The sequence below is a fragment of the Arachis hypogaea genome, chromosome 8 (genome assembly GCF_003086295.3).
Source record: "Arachis hypogaea cultivar Tifrunner chromosome 8, arahy.Tifrunner.gnm2.J5K5, whole genome shotgun sequence".
In the NCBI taxonomy this organism is placed as follows: Eukaryota; Viridiplantae; Streptophyta; class Magnoliopsida; order Fabales; family Fabaceae; genus Arachis; species Arachis hypogaea.
In genome coordinates this window covers 50260775-50278565 of record NC_092043.1, presented here as the reverse complement: position 1 = coordinate 50278565, position 17791 = coordinate 50260775, and the positions used below count along the sequence as shown (strand labels likewise).

The 17791-nt window shown below is 24.5% G+C and overlaps 1 protein-coding gene across 1 annotated transcript; it reads right to left on the bottom strand.

Moving 5' to 3' along the window:
* Positions 1–4615: 4615 nt before the first annotated feature.
* On the bottom strand, positions 4616–7564 carry LOC112708128 (bidirectional sugar transporter SWEET10). Its single transcript, XM_025760274.3, has 6 exons — positions 7237–7564; positions 6515–6551; positions 6217–6427; positions 5950–6111; positions 5647–5766; positions 4616–5167 (listed from the first exon to the last, which is right to left on the bottom strand). Exons 1-6 carry the CDS (start codon positions 7280–7282, stop codon positions 4886–4888), a joined length of 858 nt encoding a protein of 285 aa, XP_025616059.1. The 5' UTR covers positions 7283–7564; the 3' UTR covers positions 4616–4885.
* Between the last annotated feature and the right edge of the window lie 10227 nt (positions 7565–17791).

Below are 17791 nucleotides of genomic sequence, written 5' to 3'. Positions count from 1 at the left end.
GAAGAAAAAATAGGTCTATAGCCAGCTAATATGATGTTAAACAATAACATTATTCATACACAAAAAAATTATTTAATATTTATATAAAAAATATAGTTATTATTAATTAATTATATATTTAATTTAAATTATTTTTTAATTAATAAAATAAAAAATACATATTAGTTATTTGTTAAAAAAATATTAATGTCAAAATAATGTCTATTATAAAAATATACACGTAACAGAATTGAATTTTAAATATATTATTTTTAAATTTTGATGTGCAAATTTTCCGTTAACCAATTATTAGATGATTTTTATTCTCTCTCTAATAATAAGAACGTATCCGTACTTCCAAATTCAAATATTGAGAGACATTTGGAACAAACTCCTTCAGATTTTTTCTTCCTTTATTTATTTATTTATTTATTTTTAATTAGAATGTGACACCTTATTAAACATCATATTATTAAAGGCGTACGTACACAATTTATTATGACAGCACAAATAAACAAAAAATGATCAATCTTATTCTTTCTTAGATGTGAAAAAGACGGGATATATAGTGAAAACAAAATTTCGAATTGTCTTGTTCTTTTAATTATTTCAACCAAATAATAATAATAATAATAAGAATTTTGAGATGAAGATTATTATTGTTCCTACCTTGTATAGTACTACAGAATATGTGGTGGACCAATGTAAAATCGATTTGGTTTCAATTGAAATCTGAATATTATTGACAAAAATATCGTACTCGTTCCCTCTTAGAGAATCAAACTGAAAAAGGTTTCAATAATAGTTTCGTTTGTTTTGGGTATTAATCACATTTCTATTTTGATGGGAGAGGTCACATTACCATGCATGCATGCAACGGTGTGTGCACATCCACCTAATTTACCTAAGACACGCCTCCTAATTCAAATATAATAATATTATTAATTAATTATGTTATGTATATACACAAAATTTAAGAGTTGGATTTAAATAAATATATAATAAATAAAATAAAATCTCAGATGTAGTCCAAAAAAATGGAGTTAAAATAGATAGTTTTGTAATTTTGAAAAATTGTGTAATTTTAGATGTAATAAATTTATAATTATAGATGTTATATATATAAAATTATAAATGTTATTATATTATATAATATAATTTTAGATATTATTTTTCTAATATTATTGTCTATTTTTTCTCTTTCCTTTAATAAGGTTTGTGAGTTTAATGGTGAAAAAAGATCAGACGGTTTGTCAATGGCCTATAGCCTGATCTGTGTTTGGTCTGATTTGTTATAAGATAGGCACATATTCAATTTTTTATAAAAGTCTTATTATGTTAATAGGTCAGGTCCAAACTTACTAATTAGTCTTATTACATAATTATATATATATAAATAATCTTTTTATTATTAAAAAAATTATGAGATATTTTAAATTTATTATATTTAATTATAAATAGTTTTGTATATTTTAAATACTTTAAAATTTAAAAATTTTTTATAAATATTAAATATGGCATATTACATATAAATATATTTATTAAAAAATAATTTTTTTAAATAATAATTTTATTTTTATAAAAAAAATTATCAAACCTTTTAACAGATTTCAGATCAGGCCAGGTTAAATAACAGACCAAGGTTAATACTTTAAAAAAAGTCTATAACAAACTACAAGTCAGACTCAGGCCAATTAACTACATGATAGGTTAGGACTATTAAAAACAAAGTTTGGCCTAACCTGACCTGTTTTCACCCATTTTGTCTAACAAAAATATTTTTTTTTCTTACAATAGGCTAAAAATTAATTCAACCTCTGCTATTAGAATCTTTTCTATTAGCAATGATTTTTCTTTTTGATGGATCTTTATGGATTAGTGATGGATATCAAATCAATGTTAGCGACGTATATTATATTACTGGTCAGTAAAAGTGACATGGTTAATAATTTTTTGACAAAATTTTTTTATCCGCCAGCTAAATTTATGATGAAATTTAACGACAGGTTTTTAATAATATCTATCGCTAACTTAAACAGAAAAACTCTTTTGTTTAGATGCTAACAACGGATAATATCAATCAATTCAAATTGGTTACTACTAGCAAAAATATCATCTAAATAATTTAGTATGTAGCACTAGTTTTTATTTCATTCTTAATTGTTTGAAAAATCAATATATTTAATATCTCAAATTAAAGTAATGTATCTCCACCTTAAAACGTGGTACCCTATCTTGAGAACTTTATATCAAACTATAAAATAAATTGTGAACATTATGAAACATGGAAAAAGTAAATAAAGGAAGGAACTATAAAAGATTAGGCAAGTGGGTGGTTCTTCCCAATCCCATGAACTTTTTTGAGCAATTTCACTTTTTTTTTTTTTCCTTTCGTAAGCACTTATCTGATCTTTGTTATGACTTTCTCCTAATACATTGTTTCCGAATTGATATTTTAAGTGAACATGAAAAGTAGAATAATTATAATAATATCATTAATAAAGAGACAATTATTGTTCTAATCCGCAGGTTTGGTAATGTTTTAGTCTTTTAATTCTATAATTGGCGTAGGTTTAACACTCTAGAATGTTAATATAATTTTTTAAATTCTTTTTTTATCAATAGTAATGTAAATTTTTTTAATATTATTTTTCAATTAAATTTGTTCTTTTACATTATTATTGAAATAGTGAGTATTTTCTTTCACAATAATGCATACAAATCAAATAATTTTTTAATACCACTTTGATATTTAATTTTTTACATTGTAGTGTTAAAAAATTTAAAATTTTTGTGGGGCACAAGTCCCACGCTTGTCAATGTGTATTCATTCATTTTATAACAATTATAATTTAATTTTTTTTATTTTATCATCAACTGGTGAATAATTTACAGTTATTAAAAGAAATAATAAATTAATAGACTTTTTAGAGTATCTATTAATTTATTATTTTATTTATTAAATATGTACAATACATAGTAATAATTGTGAGATTAATCAAAATAAATAGTATTTTGTTTCTTAATGCAAATATATTTTTAAAAATTAAAACTTTATAAAAAACTATGTATTATAGATGATGTATATATGTGTCAAATTTTGATGGACTGAAAATATAAAATTATATTTACACTAAGAATTTGATAATTAAAAAATTAGTTAAAAATAATCAAAATTTATTTTATTTAATATTTATTAATTATTAATAGAATTAATAAATCTTAAATAAGATAAATTTAATTTTTTTAATCTTCTTAACATTATCGGTTTTTTTATTTCTTCTTCCTTCACACATTATTCAAGCACATAACAATGCATTATTACTATTATTGTTATCTTAATTTGTTAGAAAAATAAAAAATAAAATGAGACCACATTACTATCATAAAATCATATGTTGATGTTATTAACGACAAATTCTTTACACTGCCGTCATCAAGATATACATTAAATTACATATTCACCTTTTTTTAATGGTGTCCCTTTTTATCTGCCCCCTTCTTCGTTCATGGTGGCATCATCACAAGGGAAAAAAGTGAAACCTCTCTATTCACCATTTGACATAAATTATATTAAATATATTGTGACAAAAATTTGCATATAGCTTAGGCCTTAGGGTGTATCATTATGAACATTTTTATAAGTACAAAATAATTTTTATTTTTGGAACTAATAACTTTTAATATTGAATTAGGCTTATTCAAAAAAATTTTTTTCACTAGTGATAGAGTCTATCCTTTTATATTTTTAAGAGATATCATCATAAGACTAATATACATAGATGTGAGAAGTCTCGTTAATTGATAGCCAGTTTTAAGATTAAATTATATTTACTATATTTTAATATTTATATTTTTTGGATATAGTTATAGAGTTTCTTAAAAACATTGGTTAAGAGAGTAAAAGAAACCAAATTAAATTAATTGAATGATCAGTTTATTCATCTGCTTAAATGAGTGTCAAGAATTCAAATGTTGTTTTATGTACGTACGTAATAATTCATTGGTTACTTTTAAATAGAATTCAGATTTAGAACAGATTAATTTTTGACCAATTAAACTAGAAAATATTATAGACAATAAAAAGAGAGTAGTAAAAGAAAAAATAAAATTTTTTGATGCATTAAATAAATAAAAAATCTAAAATATTAGCATTTATTTTATATTTTTAATATTTTTTTATAGTATCTTGTCTATAAGACACTTGTTAGAGAGATCTATTAATTAGCATTAAGCATATAAAATTCAACATTAGGATAGGGATGATTATAGTGCGCTTTAAGCTAAAAGTGCTGCTAATAATTAGCCATAACATCACAAAATAATTAAGTTGCTAAAATAATTAACTCTTTATTATTGTTATTATTATCACATCATACAAAGAGAGAATCCAAGAGTTTGACCGAGAGATCCATAAATTATTGGAAAAGAGAGAACATAAACTATAGCATGTTTGGGTTTTCATTTAGAATAATTATTATATATAAACCATGATCCAAGCAAAAATTATATATAAGATGAAAAACTTTCACCCAAACCATGGTTATAATAATAATAATAACAACTTCTAAATGAAAAATCAATCACACTATTCATTATATATATGAGAGATTGTGAATCAAAGATATGTAGAAGATGTCAAAAGAGTGAAGCTTTTATGATAATAATAATAATAATAATTGAACATTAATATATGTACGTATCCGTACAATAGTACTAGGTGGCCAATACATAATATTACTAATAACAATAATTAACCAAAATTAAAACATAAACCCTAAAATTAAACCACCCCATGTTGAAAATGAGATCATTGAGAGGACCCCACTAATTTTCACTTTTAATTAGGTTAAAAACCTAATTTTCTTCTTTTTTTTTTCCCTTCTTCAAACTCTTGTTCATTGGTTCACACTTGGTTCTTGTTGTGGAGGTTATCATCATGATGATCTTCTTGATTATTTCCATTTATGTCCTCAACAAGTGTCACATTCACAGCTACATGATTTGGTTCTGAGGGTACCATTGTGCTAAGCTTCACAACATCAATGACATGTCCATTGTTATTATTATTATTATTGAGTTCTTGCAATTTCACTGGCTCCTCTAACACCACGTTTTTGTTCTTCCTATAAATCATGTACATCACCATTTGAATTATTCCAAATAGAAATCCAAGTGTATTTGGAAGCTGCAATATAAATAAAAATAAAATATTAGTAAATAAAAAATTGAGAAAAAAGTGTAAAATCAAATATAGCATTTTCTTACACGTATGCATAATAAAAAGCTAGTAATTCTAATTTTAAATAGTAATGATATGTATGCACTTTGAGTGTGGGTCCCATGTTGCACTCCATGATTTTTCTTTTCATGGAAACTCAACACTAATGTAGAAGTAATGCGCACACTTTTATTTATTTATTTATTTTAATTAACCATTATAATGATCCCTAATGAAATATGATTAAAAGTTGAGTTATCTATTTATCTATCTAACCATGCATGAAATAAATGAGAGAAAAGTGAAAAGGGATGATAGCTTTTAGTGCTATGAATAATTAAGATATTGAAAGGTCAATTATAACACATGAATTATGTGTTCCTATATAGTTAATAATTAATTTAATTAATTAACGGTAGAAGTTAAATTAAATTAATAATACTTACAGCAATGTAATAGTCATGACGAAGAAGACCATAGAAGAACCACATGACTGCATTTAAGGTCAAAAAGAAAGACAAAGTAAATGGCATGAATTCCACAGATTTTGTCTTCACCACACGTCTCTGCATGCATCAATTCCAATATTTAATTAGTTTCTTTGGACTAATAATTAACATGTCAAATAAAAAAATAATAACATCTAATTAGATATTATAATTATGTATATATAAAAAATTATTTCTTTTAAACGTTATAAATTGTACAAAAAATATTTTTTAATTATATAATAATTAATTAATTCTTACCAAGCTGCCAAGAGGGGAAGCAAATACACAAATGTTTAAGATGAGATTAAACCATCCTATAACTGTAACACGTTTGTCTCCTTTTGTAAGGTACAAAGTTGATAGAACTATAGCTCCAAATCCAAACACATTCAACAGTAGAATAACCTTGATTGTAGAAAGCTGTCATATTAAAAAAAATTTAATTATTAATTTTATAATAATTTAAAAATAATAATAATAATAATAAATATGGGAGACAAGAGTTAGTTATATGAATATTCATACCCTGGCTTTTTTGGTGGAATAGATTAGGAATATGGCAAGGTATATTGATTCAATAACAATTCCAAAGGTGTTTATTGTGATGAGAAATGTTGCATCCTTCACAAATATTGCATAATAAATCCAAAGTGTTGAACTGAACAGTGCTGTTATGTATGGAATTGCTTGAAACCCTTCCGTGGTTTTTTTCTTGTAAATTCTATAAAAAGTTGGCCTGCATCAAAACATAATTAATTAATATTTAATAATTAATTAATTCAAGTATATGTTATTAAAGAAAAAAATATTATTCATCACTTACATTGGAGATAGGAACACCATAAAGGAGATGGCGTTGCCTGAAAAAAAAATTAAGAGACAAAGAAGCATTCTTCAGCATTGAGCATTAAATTAAATATCAACTGTTATAAATGAAATGCAATGCAATCTGCATTAATTATATGTGTGTGTAGTATTATACTAAGTTAATTATCATGTTTTTATTTAGTAACTTAGTATTTATATTTTGATATAATATACCTCTTGAAAGATGTATACTTAGTTCACAAAATTTTTTTTCAACCACATTATATATGTATACTGAATTTAATAATCAAAATTAGTTATTAAAATAATATATATATATATATATATATATATAATAATTTTGATATACAAATATTATTTTTGAATATTTTTATATGTCTGAATAAGGTATAATCGTTTGTATATCTTTTTTTTTATCAACCTAAATTCTAAAAAAAAAAATAGTATCATAATATAGTATCTATTATGAGAATTTATATAATTTAAAAATCTAAAATTTTATTTTTATTAATTTTAAAAAATGAGTTTTTTAATATAAAATTTTTAAAAATATAAAAAAATATTTGATAAATATGACATGCTCTCAAGAAATTTAGTGAGAATATAGCATGGTCATAACAAGAAAGAAGGAAATGAGAAAACGAACTAAGACAATGATAAAACATGAATGCATATGAAATAAGAAAAAGGATGAAATGAATATATAATGATATATACCTATGAGACCGCAAATAAAAACCCAGAAATGATGGTTGAACTCCATGAGTCTTAATAATAATTATAATAGAAGTTAATTAGATGTAGTAGTAGAATAGAGGATGGTGTGTTATCTCTCTTTCTCTCTATATATATATAACTCTTATCTCTCTCTCAAATTGAACGAATTGAAGTATAGGAAGAGAGGTGTATTTATATACTCCAAAAGGGAGGAAGGTGAGTCCAAGTTGCTAAAGGCAACAGAGAACAAATATAGTGCTAATTGCTAAGTGCTAACCATCTATTTAGCTTTTAATCACTTTCCAGGTTGTTGCTCCCATCCTAATACAATTTTTAATTCAATTACGTTATTTCTAATCATATACCCTCTCTCTCCCTCTCTATCTCTATCTTGCACATTATTATTTGCTTGTGGAGATAGAAACAAAAATCTATACAAATAAAAGTAGCTATATTTTATATCTTATTTAGTAGTATTATATGAAATAATTAAAATAAATAAATATTATTATGGGAGATTTGTGGTATTTCAAAAAGTTTTATTAAAATTAAAATATTATCTTTTTAATTATTATTTAGTAATACTTTTCAATACGTGTTGTTAAAAAAATTGTTACTAAAATTGAAACAAAAATATAATTTTAATTTTAACAATACTTACATAGCTACTATAATCACCATAAATATAGACGTATTAGAATCCAATATATATAAATTTAACTACATATATGTTTTGCCTCTATAATTATTATGTTTTTACTTTTTTAATTAGATAAGGTCATATTGTCATAAAATTAATTTTTTTAAATTTAAGTTTATATATGAAAAATCACATAAAAGATTATATTTCTAACATAATTTTTTATGTAAAATTTTTTTTTTTGAGTTTGTGTAAACTTTTTTTTCATATACTTTCTTTCTCTTTTTATTGATTTTATGCTGAAATTATTTTTTTTATGGTCAATAATAAATATCAAACTATATATTTTTAGAAGTTTCGATGTCATATTATGAAATTATTTATGCATAATTATATTTCTAATTCATATATAATTGTCATAAATTACTTCTTTCAAAATTTAAAATTAATTAAAGGAGGTCTCCTTTTGATTTGCCTAACAAGAAATGGCTCTAGACGTTTAGATCATAAAAATTCTCACACTAAGACATAAAGCCACTTTTTCTAAGATTTTAAACAGATAGAAGAAGAAATATAAATTATTATATCTAACAATAATAAGTTAACATATAATTTTTAAGGTGATGTTATATGTATAAGTATTTTTGTAACCAATTTTAATTAAGTTGTCATAAGTCTAGCAAAAAAAAATGTACGTCACACGTTTCTGTTTTTTCAATCTTCTTTAGCACAAAAATTTTTATTAGAAAACACAAAAATTTATTGATATAGGACATGATTTTTTTCATATACACAGATTTTTATATATACCACATAAATTTTTACACATAACAAAAAAAATTTTCATATAACACATAAAATTTTTGTGCAAATATATTTTGTTTACCCGGTAAGTTAATATTCTGAGTATGTGATTTTTAAAAGATTATTGTCTTGTGTATTAAAATTTTTGTGTTGTACAACAAAGTCTCTGTATTATATATATTTTGTTGATTGGGTCTCAATATTTTAGACATGTGATTTTTTAAAAATTTTTATACTGATATTTTGATTTTAAAAATTTTTGTATGATGCATCAAAATTTATATATTATGTATCAAAATTTTTGTGCTAAATAATTTTGATGAAGAAAACGACAATAATAATGATAATAAAAGAGGATAAAAAAAAGAAGAAAAAAATAAAAAAATAAAAAATATATATTATTAAAAAAAAAGAAAAAAAACAAAAAAATAACGACAATAACAAAAATATGTGCGTACAATAACTCAATAAGTGAGATTTGATTAAAAATTCACTTAGCTGTTAGTTTTTATTTTTATTTTTTATTATATTATTGAACTAATATAAAAGTCATTTCCTTAATCATATGTAACTCACGTTAATTCCATATAGTAACCAAAAAGGTACTATATTAGTTGAATATTTTTGAAGTGTTTAGCACAACAAGTTGAAGAACTTTTTCTTACCCTATACATGGACCTAACTAAACTAGACTTGTTTGGTGGACATCTTTTTTCACCGTACCATTACCAAAGAGGCCATGGTAATAATGTGTTCATCTAAAACTAGTTACCATTATTAATTACTGGTGCATGCTTCCATGAAATTCCTGGGCCCCACCACAAAAGTTTTCCTTTAATTCTGACGTGTCACCCACCATGTCAATGTGGTGGTTTTAAGCCTTACAACTCATAGTTTCAGTTTCCCTCCATTCCCCTCTTCCTCTCTGCAATTACATATCTATAATGAATCTGTAAAAGTGAAAATTTAAATACAGTCGATTTCACATAAAATTGACAACTGAAAATTATTAGATTATTTGATTGATTTGACTAAATATTTATCTAACGACTCTTAGCTATTAACTTTACATGAAATCGACTGCACTTAAATTTTCACTATCCGTAAATGATTGTTTAAGAGTTATTAAATAATTTAATAAAATTAATTAAATAATATATAATAATTTTTAATTTTAAGTAAAATTAACTGCATTCAAGTTTTTATTATATTTAAAATAATCATAATTATTATTAGTATAAAATATCGTGATTGGTTATTAGTGATACAAAAAGGTTATATATATTGGTAATAATTATTAGTAGAATTTAATTGTGTTTTGTGGCTAAGCAAAAAGTTATATATATTGGTTGATATTATTAATACAATATATGCAAGCTAAGTTTATCCTATTTGATCAATTATGATGTAAAGATAACAAAATATGGTAAGGTAAAATAGTATGAATTGCCATGTTGTAATCTTTTATTTATTTTTTAAACTCAAATAATAAATCGCGGCGGTATGATACGGTCGCAATTTTATTTTCCAATAACCTATATTACGGTTTTGAACCACTGCAAATAAAGATGAGAAATTTACAATAATTATTCCAACAGTTTCTCAAAACCATCAATTCGTTCTAATGTAATTTTGAAATGACCATAAAATTCTAAATTGTTACGAAAGATGAAAAATAACTTTTATCCGTCAATTTATCATTGTGGTATAATTCAATTGTAATTGCATCCATTGATTTAATTTAAGTCTGATCTTTATAATTTTATTAAATTTACAAGTAGATTCTTAAATATGTTTTTTAATTGAATATCTATATTGTTTTTAATTTTATAATAAAAATTTTTTAATGTAAAAAATATTAGAATTAACTGAATAATAACTATCTATAAATTAAGAATCTAATTAAATTTTTTACGACATATTTCTTCAAAAAATATTATACTAATTTTAATAATTTTTTACATAAAAAAACTTAATTATAATATTAAAAAATATAAAAACTTAAATAAAAAATATATATAAAAATTTAATTATAGATTTAATAAAATTACAAGGATCAGCATAATAATTAAACCTTTAATTCATAGAAGAATTGGCTGGTTGAATGTGCATAGAATATTCTCTACTAGCTAAGGTACAACATATTGCGCTTGAATGGATCATTAAAAATTATGGATTGAACTTTAGAATCAAAATAGTAGTATGTAGTGGTGTAATTGAAATTTTACTTTGCCTAGTTGCATCTTCTTGATCTGTAATAATATAGATACACTACTGCTCATGATGATGGAACAAAATAACTTTTAAAGAAAGAGCAATTCCTCATTGCTCTCTTTATATATATATCTATCTATAAACTCTTGATGGTGAGACAAGTGGCATGAAACTTGAAATATTACATCGTTTGTTTCTATCAAATTACATGGGTTGAAAAGGCAAAACAGGAATATTCCATCTCCATTAATGCATATATATAAACTATGTTCTATCTATCCTTCTTTCAATCGTCTTAGGACTATATATTATGAGAAAAAGAATTTAGCACTATATATAAGATTTAAGATATTTCTACAAGGCTAACTCTCATTACTTTGATGAAGGCTAAAATTTGTTTCGCGCATAAAATGTACATTTTTTATAAAGGAAAAAAAAACTCATTGTATTATACTTTATATCTTTACTAACATATCTTAAAATAACAGATAAAAAAGAGAAGGAAGTTCACTTACAACAAAATAGTGTTTTTGCGACTATTGTTTTACTCTTTAATGACAGTTTTAATATTCATTAAATTTTTCATGACAATTATTAAAAAAGTATTGTCAATTTGAATTTTGTTATCATAAAATTATTTATTCTAAAAACATAAATTAAAAGGAGAACGTAACATTAATGGTTATATTTTTAACATTTTGCTTCAAATAAGAGTCTCTTTTAGATTTGTTTAATTTTTATACAAGCCTTCTTTTTTTTCTTTATTTATCTTATGTTATTTTTTTACTTTTGAGGTTTACAAAAGAGATCAAATTCTAGACTTTTTACATATAGAGCTTTGATATATATCATAAAACTACTTATTTTAATAACTTAAACTAATAAAAGAATACAACATTAATAGTTATATATTTAGTGGTTGTCAATAGATATAGTGACAGTTTTAGACAATAGTTACTAAAAATGATAAGGAGAATGAAAAAAATGGTTATAGCACACCTTCAAAATATAACTATTATATACTAGTATAATAAAAAGAGAATAATTAAATAAAAATAAGAATAATAACACAAATTTAAGTTGTTTTAGATCACATAGCCAAACTCTTTTTTAAAGGGAGCGCTTTGTTATATACTTTGTTTTGTCGTACTAATAATTTAGATCACCTTATATAACTGTGCTTGGCAACATTTCTCCTTACTTCTGTTAATGTTGCAAGTGTGAGGAGAGTTGAAGTAAGTTCCACATTAAAGAAAGTAAGGAAGAGTGAGGAGTGTAACATCCTCACTACTAGAATGTCACGCTTCCGACTGCGCCACTCTAATAGCAAGAAGTATTACGACTACTTTATATACTAGATATTAAAATAGGAGCCAGTGACTCGATACTGTATCGCTGATTTTCTTAAAAATCATAACTAAATACTTTATCTTAAAAAAACAAACACATAGATTCATATACAAGATTTCTTATCTAATAGCTTATAAAATAATATACATATAAAACACAAAACTCCTATCCCTCTTACAGAATTTTAATAACAAAGACGAGGGAAGAACAATAATCTAATTAATACAACATCATATAAACCAAAACGTAGTATAACTCTTCATAATAGTTCTTCATTTGATTCCTGAAAAGGTAAAGCTATAGGGGGTGAGAACCTAACCACACGGTCTCACCACGGAGTTTTAGAATTGTCAAAAGAAAATATTTAATAAGAAAACAATTTTCAAGCTCAATGATTATCATTGCCTTATGAATCTTTTCAAAAACCAATAGCTAATCGTTCAAAACCTTTTCAAAGAAACAATATTCAATCTTTTAGAAATCTAAACCCTTTCTTTTTTATAAAAAAATCTCACTTGATTCCTCCCCAAAATCTCTTCGGTGGTCGAAAGCTCTCCATGGTTGGCCCAACAAGTAGTATCAGAGCCGACATAAGATGAGATTTTGGGAGGAATCAAGTGAGATAACATAAGATGAGAAGACACCACATCCAACTCAAAACCTTAAGGTAGTAAGTTAATGAGTCTCTTATCTTATAAACTCCCCACTCTTCCTTGTTTTCTTTAATGCGGGACTAACTTTAACACTTCTCACACTTACAACATTAACAGAAGCAAAGAGAAATGTTGCCAAGCACTGTTATATAAGGTGATCTAAATTATTAGTACGACAAAACAAAGTATATAACAAAGCACTCCCTTTAAAAAAGAGATTGGCTATGTGATCTAAAACAACTTAAATTTGTGTTATTATTCTTATTTTTATTTAATTATTCTCTTTTCATTATACTAGTATATAATAGTTATATTTTTAAGGTGTGCGTATAACTATTTTTTTATTCTCCTTATCATTTTTCGTAACTATTGTCTAAAACTGTCACTATATTTATTGACAACCACTAAATATATAACTATTAATGTTGTATTTTTCTATTAGTTTAAGTTGTTAAAATAAGTAGTTTTATAATATAATATCAGAGCTCTATATGTAAAAAGTCTAGAATTTGATCTTTTGTAAACCTCAAAAGTAAAAAAATAACATAAGATAAATAAAGAAAAAAAAGAAGGCTTGTATAAAAATTAAACAAATTCAAAAGAAACTCTTATTTGAAGCAAAGTGTTACAGATATAACCATTAATGTTGTCTTTTCCTGTCAGCTTATGTTTTTGGAATAAATAATTTTATGATAACAAAATTCAAATTGACAATACTTTTTTAATAATTGTCATGAAAAATTTAACGAATATTAAAACTGTCATTAAAGAGTAAAACAATTGTCGCAAAAATACTATTTTGTTGTAAGTGAACTTCCTTCTCTTTTTTATCTGTTATTTTAAGATGGGTCATGCTACACATCTATGTAATTTTGTATCTAAATCCATCCAAGTTGACCCAACACAAAAAAATCTAATAGCACTAAATGAAACGTGAAATACACGCACCTAACACACACGAAACGACCGCTCTTGCCCAAGGCTTCTTCTCTTCTTCTTCTTCACTTCTCCCTCGCACTTCTTCTTCTTCTTCTTCGCAGGGACGGATCCAGAAATATTATCATGGGGGCCAATAATATATATAATATTAAAAAGTTATGAAAAAAATTATATAATGTAAAATGTATTACAAAAATATACCGATAGATACTATATTTTAAAATACAAAAAATATGTATGTATTTTTTATTAACAAAGTGGTCGATTTTTCGTATCATAAAATTCATCGATAATAGAATATGTGTCAAATTTTTCATCAGTTTTCTTTTTAATATAATTAAAAGACAATTAGTAAGAAATTCATCTTTCATTTTGTTTCTGAGTTATTCTTCACAATATTCATAGCTAAAAAAGATCTCTCAGTTGTAGTAGTTGAAACATAGAGAATTAATACCAAATGAATCAAGAAGAACGCTCAAAAGAAGAAAAAAATATACTTTATGAGATTTGAATAATTTTATTTAATTTAAAAATATTAGTAATAATATCTTTTCAGATTTTTTTAATATTGTTACTTTTTAGATATTAGAAATCATTAATATTTAAGTTAGATTAGACTTTTATTTATATTAAACTAAATACTAAATAATTTTTTTAAAAAATTAAATCATACTTAATAACTTATTACTATTAATCTTTTTTTAAAAAAATTGGGGGGTCGAGGACTCCATTCGCCCCCCGGTATGTCCATCCCTGCTTCTTCGCCTTCTTCTTCGTGTTCCTCCTTCTCCTCATTCTCCTCCTTCTTTTTCGCGTTCCTTCTTTTTCACGTGTTTTCTCCTTATCATCATTCTTTTGTTGTTATTTGCTGCTGTATTTTTTGTCTTTTTCTCATTCTCTCTCTGGTGAAGAAGCAGTAGAAGGTGAAGAGGAAGAGTTTTGAATTGTGCAGAATAGAAATAAACCAAACATGTCATTATGGTGAAACAATTCTATAGTACTGAGTGAATGAAACATAATACATTATATAAAATCAAATTCAAATAGTTTCTGCATAATGAACCGAACCACGTACTCATGGTGAAACAATTATATAGTACTAAATGAACGAAACATAATACATTATATAAAATCAAATTCAAACAACTTTCTGCATAATGAACCGAACACAGTACTCATGGTGAAACAATTGTATAGTACTGAGTGAACGAAACATAATCCATTATATAAATTCAAATTCAAACAGCTTTCTGCATAATGAACCGAAAACATCATTATGGTGAAACAATTCTATAGTACTGAGTGAACAAAACATAATTTATTATATAAAATCAAATTCAAACAGCTTTCTGCATGATGAACCGAAACACATACTCACGATGAAACAATTATGTAGTACTCAATGAACGAAATATAATCCATTATACAAAATCAAATTCAAAACACCTCTATCTACAATTTAGATATTATCAATTCAAATAAAATTAGCAATTGCATTCCATTGAATTCGATTCAAAATTTAATAATCAAAATCGCTCTGATTCAACTGATTTGAAGTTGATTCATTCATTGTTTCAATTCAAAAGTCCAAATCGAAGAAGAAAACAAAGAAAAAAAAAACGACGAAGCTTATTACAGTGAAGTCAATCCAGATCCATAACGAAGAATGCGAGTAGAGAAGAAGAAGAAAAACAAGAAAGAAAATGCGAGTAGATGAGAACGACAAAGCCTATAATGCGAGCAAAGAATGAGGACGAGGAGGAGAAGGAGGAGGAGGAGGAAGAGGAAAATGCAAGCAGAGAAGAAGGTTTACGCTTAACAAAAGTCATAGAAGGTTTACGTGTGTGTATATATATATATTAGAAATAAAAAATAAATAAATTGACAAGTTATTGACTGCTTTTTTTTATTGTTTCCTGGTATTTAATTTATCAACTATTCTTTAAGAATTAAAAATTAATTAGATTAAATTTAACCAACCAATGCAACTTATGCTTTTTTATTTATTTTAGGTAATTTGACATGATAACCCTTATTAGGTTGTTAATTAACCCACAGTAAAATGTTATAATTTCAACCCATGTTTTTTAATTAACTACTCAACATGATGAGACACGCAAGTCGACAGAAGAGTTGACCCATTAATAGATTTAGCCATCTCTATCATCCACAGCATTAGCCAGCCACCAAGATTTACATGGAACATGAATTTCATTGCTCTTTAATTAATTACTAAATATTAATAAATATGAATTGTGTGCGTTTTTTCTTTATCGTCCCTAAACAAATTATTAAATCAATAATTAATGGTGCAGTCAGCCACAAATCAAAATAAAAGAGAAGATTTTTTAGTGCGCCGATCGAATAATGATGTAACTTTGCACAATCCAATTATTTTAATTTTATGGTTCCTAGCTACCTCTTTCAATTCCCATTTCTCTTTTGCTTTCTCAATGACGATATGCTTTGCTTCCCCAAAAATCATGTTGATCACTAATTCTGTTTTACGATATTTTCTAATTCCACAAATTAAAATTAATTAGTGTATATATAAAAAATTTTATTTAAAAATTTATTATTAATTAATAAATTATTTTATATATGATTAAATTTAAATTTAGCCGATAATATTTGTTTAAGTAAATAAGTTAGTTGAATATTTAACCAATTTAAATTGGGTTATACTGATCATTAAATTATTAGCGGTAATAAAGCCTATGAATTTTTTTGGGTAGACAAAGCCTATGAAATTGAGAGGCTTAACTTGATTCGTAACTCTATTTGAATATTGCATTGATTATTATATTAGATGCATGAAAAGCACAATTAGAAAACTAATTGACGAGAGAAATTAAAGTTTAGCTCAATAGAAAAATCATGGGTTGAGTTCTAAGCAAACTTTTCTATCAAGATAAAAATAAAATAAAATTGTGACAAAAAAAGGGCAAATTAATTATTTAAAATACATTTAGATTAAACATTTCACTTCATAATAAAAATTAATTACTCCCAATTCATCCCTAATATAACTTATAAATACTCTAAGGATAAATTCATTTCTCAAATTTAAATTTATATTTTACTATTAGAAAACATGTGATAAGTTAAATTATTTTATGTAAAATTTGTATATGTACTAAACAATATTAATATATTTATTTTTATGTAAAATTTGTATATGTATTAAACAATTAATATATTTATTTTTTTGGGTTAAATAAAATTATTTCACAAAACACAAATTTAGCTCTTTCCAATTCTAATGGACTAGTTGGTCCTTGAGATTTTTCATGGAGACAAAATTGGAGTTTTCTTGCTATAATTATTATGTGTCTCTATAATAGACCTGGTCCTGGGGTCCCGGGAGCCACCATGTCCCTATTCGTGTTCATTTTAATTTTTCTTTCTTTTTGGGTTTCTTTAACACAAAAGACGTTTGGATATCGCTTACAAATAATTTAATTTTGATATACTATTAATATAAATTAATTTTATATATATATTTAATTATGTAATATTATATTAATAAAAATAATAATATTTTATATTAATTATATAAATACTCATATAAAAAAACGAATATACTAATACAATTATATAAAATATTTTATACTATCAGTACATCAAAATTAAATTTCAATTACAAATATTTCCACAACCACAATGGGTGGGAAAAAGGGCCACAACTCTACCCTAATAATAAAGCTTTAACATCTTCCACACACCAAATTTTGTGCAAGGTTCACTGTAATGCACTGCCCACTTCTACAACATAAATATTTAATCAATTATATTACATATATACAACCGAGTATCAATAATTAAATTAAATAATACTTGTATAAAATATATATAAAAATGTATAATATATGAATATATAGTAATTAATTTAATAATTAATTTTTCATAGATATATAGTATTTTTTATATTCAATTTAAAGGAGATTTAATAATT

Coding starts and splice junctions, on each gene's coding strand:
- LOC112708128 (XM_025760274.3), bottom strand. CDS start 7,282: ATGGAGTTCAACCATCATTTCTGGGTTTTTATTTGCGGTCTCATAG. Junction 6,428..6,514: donor ATGGTGTTCCTATCTCCAAT/GTAAGTGATGAA, acceptor GTTTTGATGCAG/GCCAACTTTTTATAGAATTT. Junction 5,767..5,949: donor CTTCCCCTCTTGGCAGCTTG/GTAAGAATTAAT, acceptor TGATGCATGCAG/AGACGTGTGGTGAAGACAAA.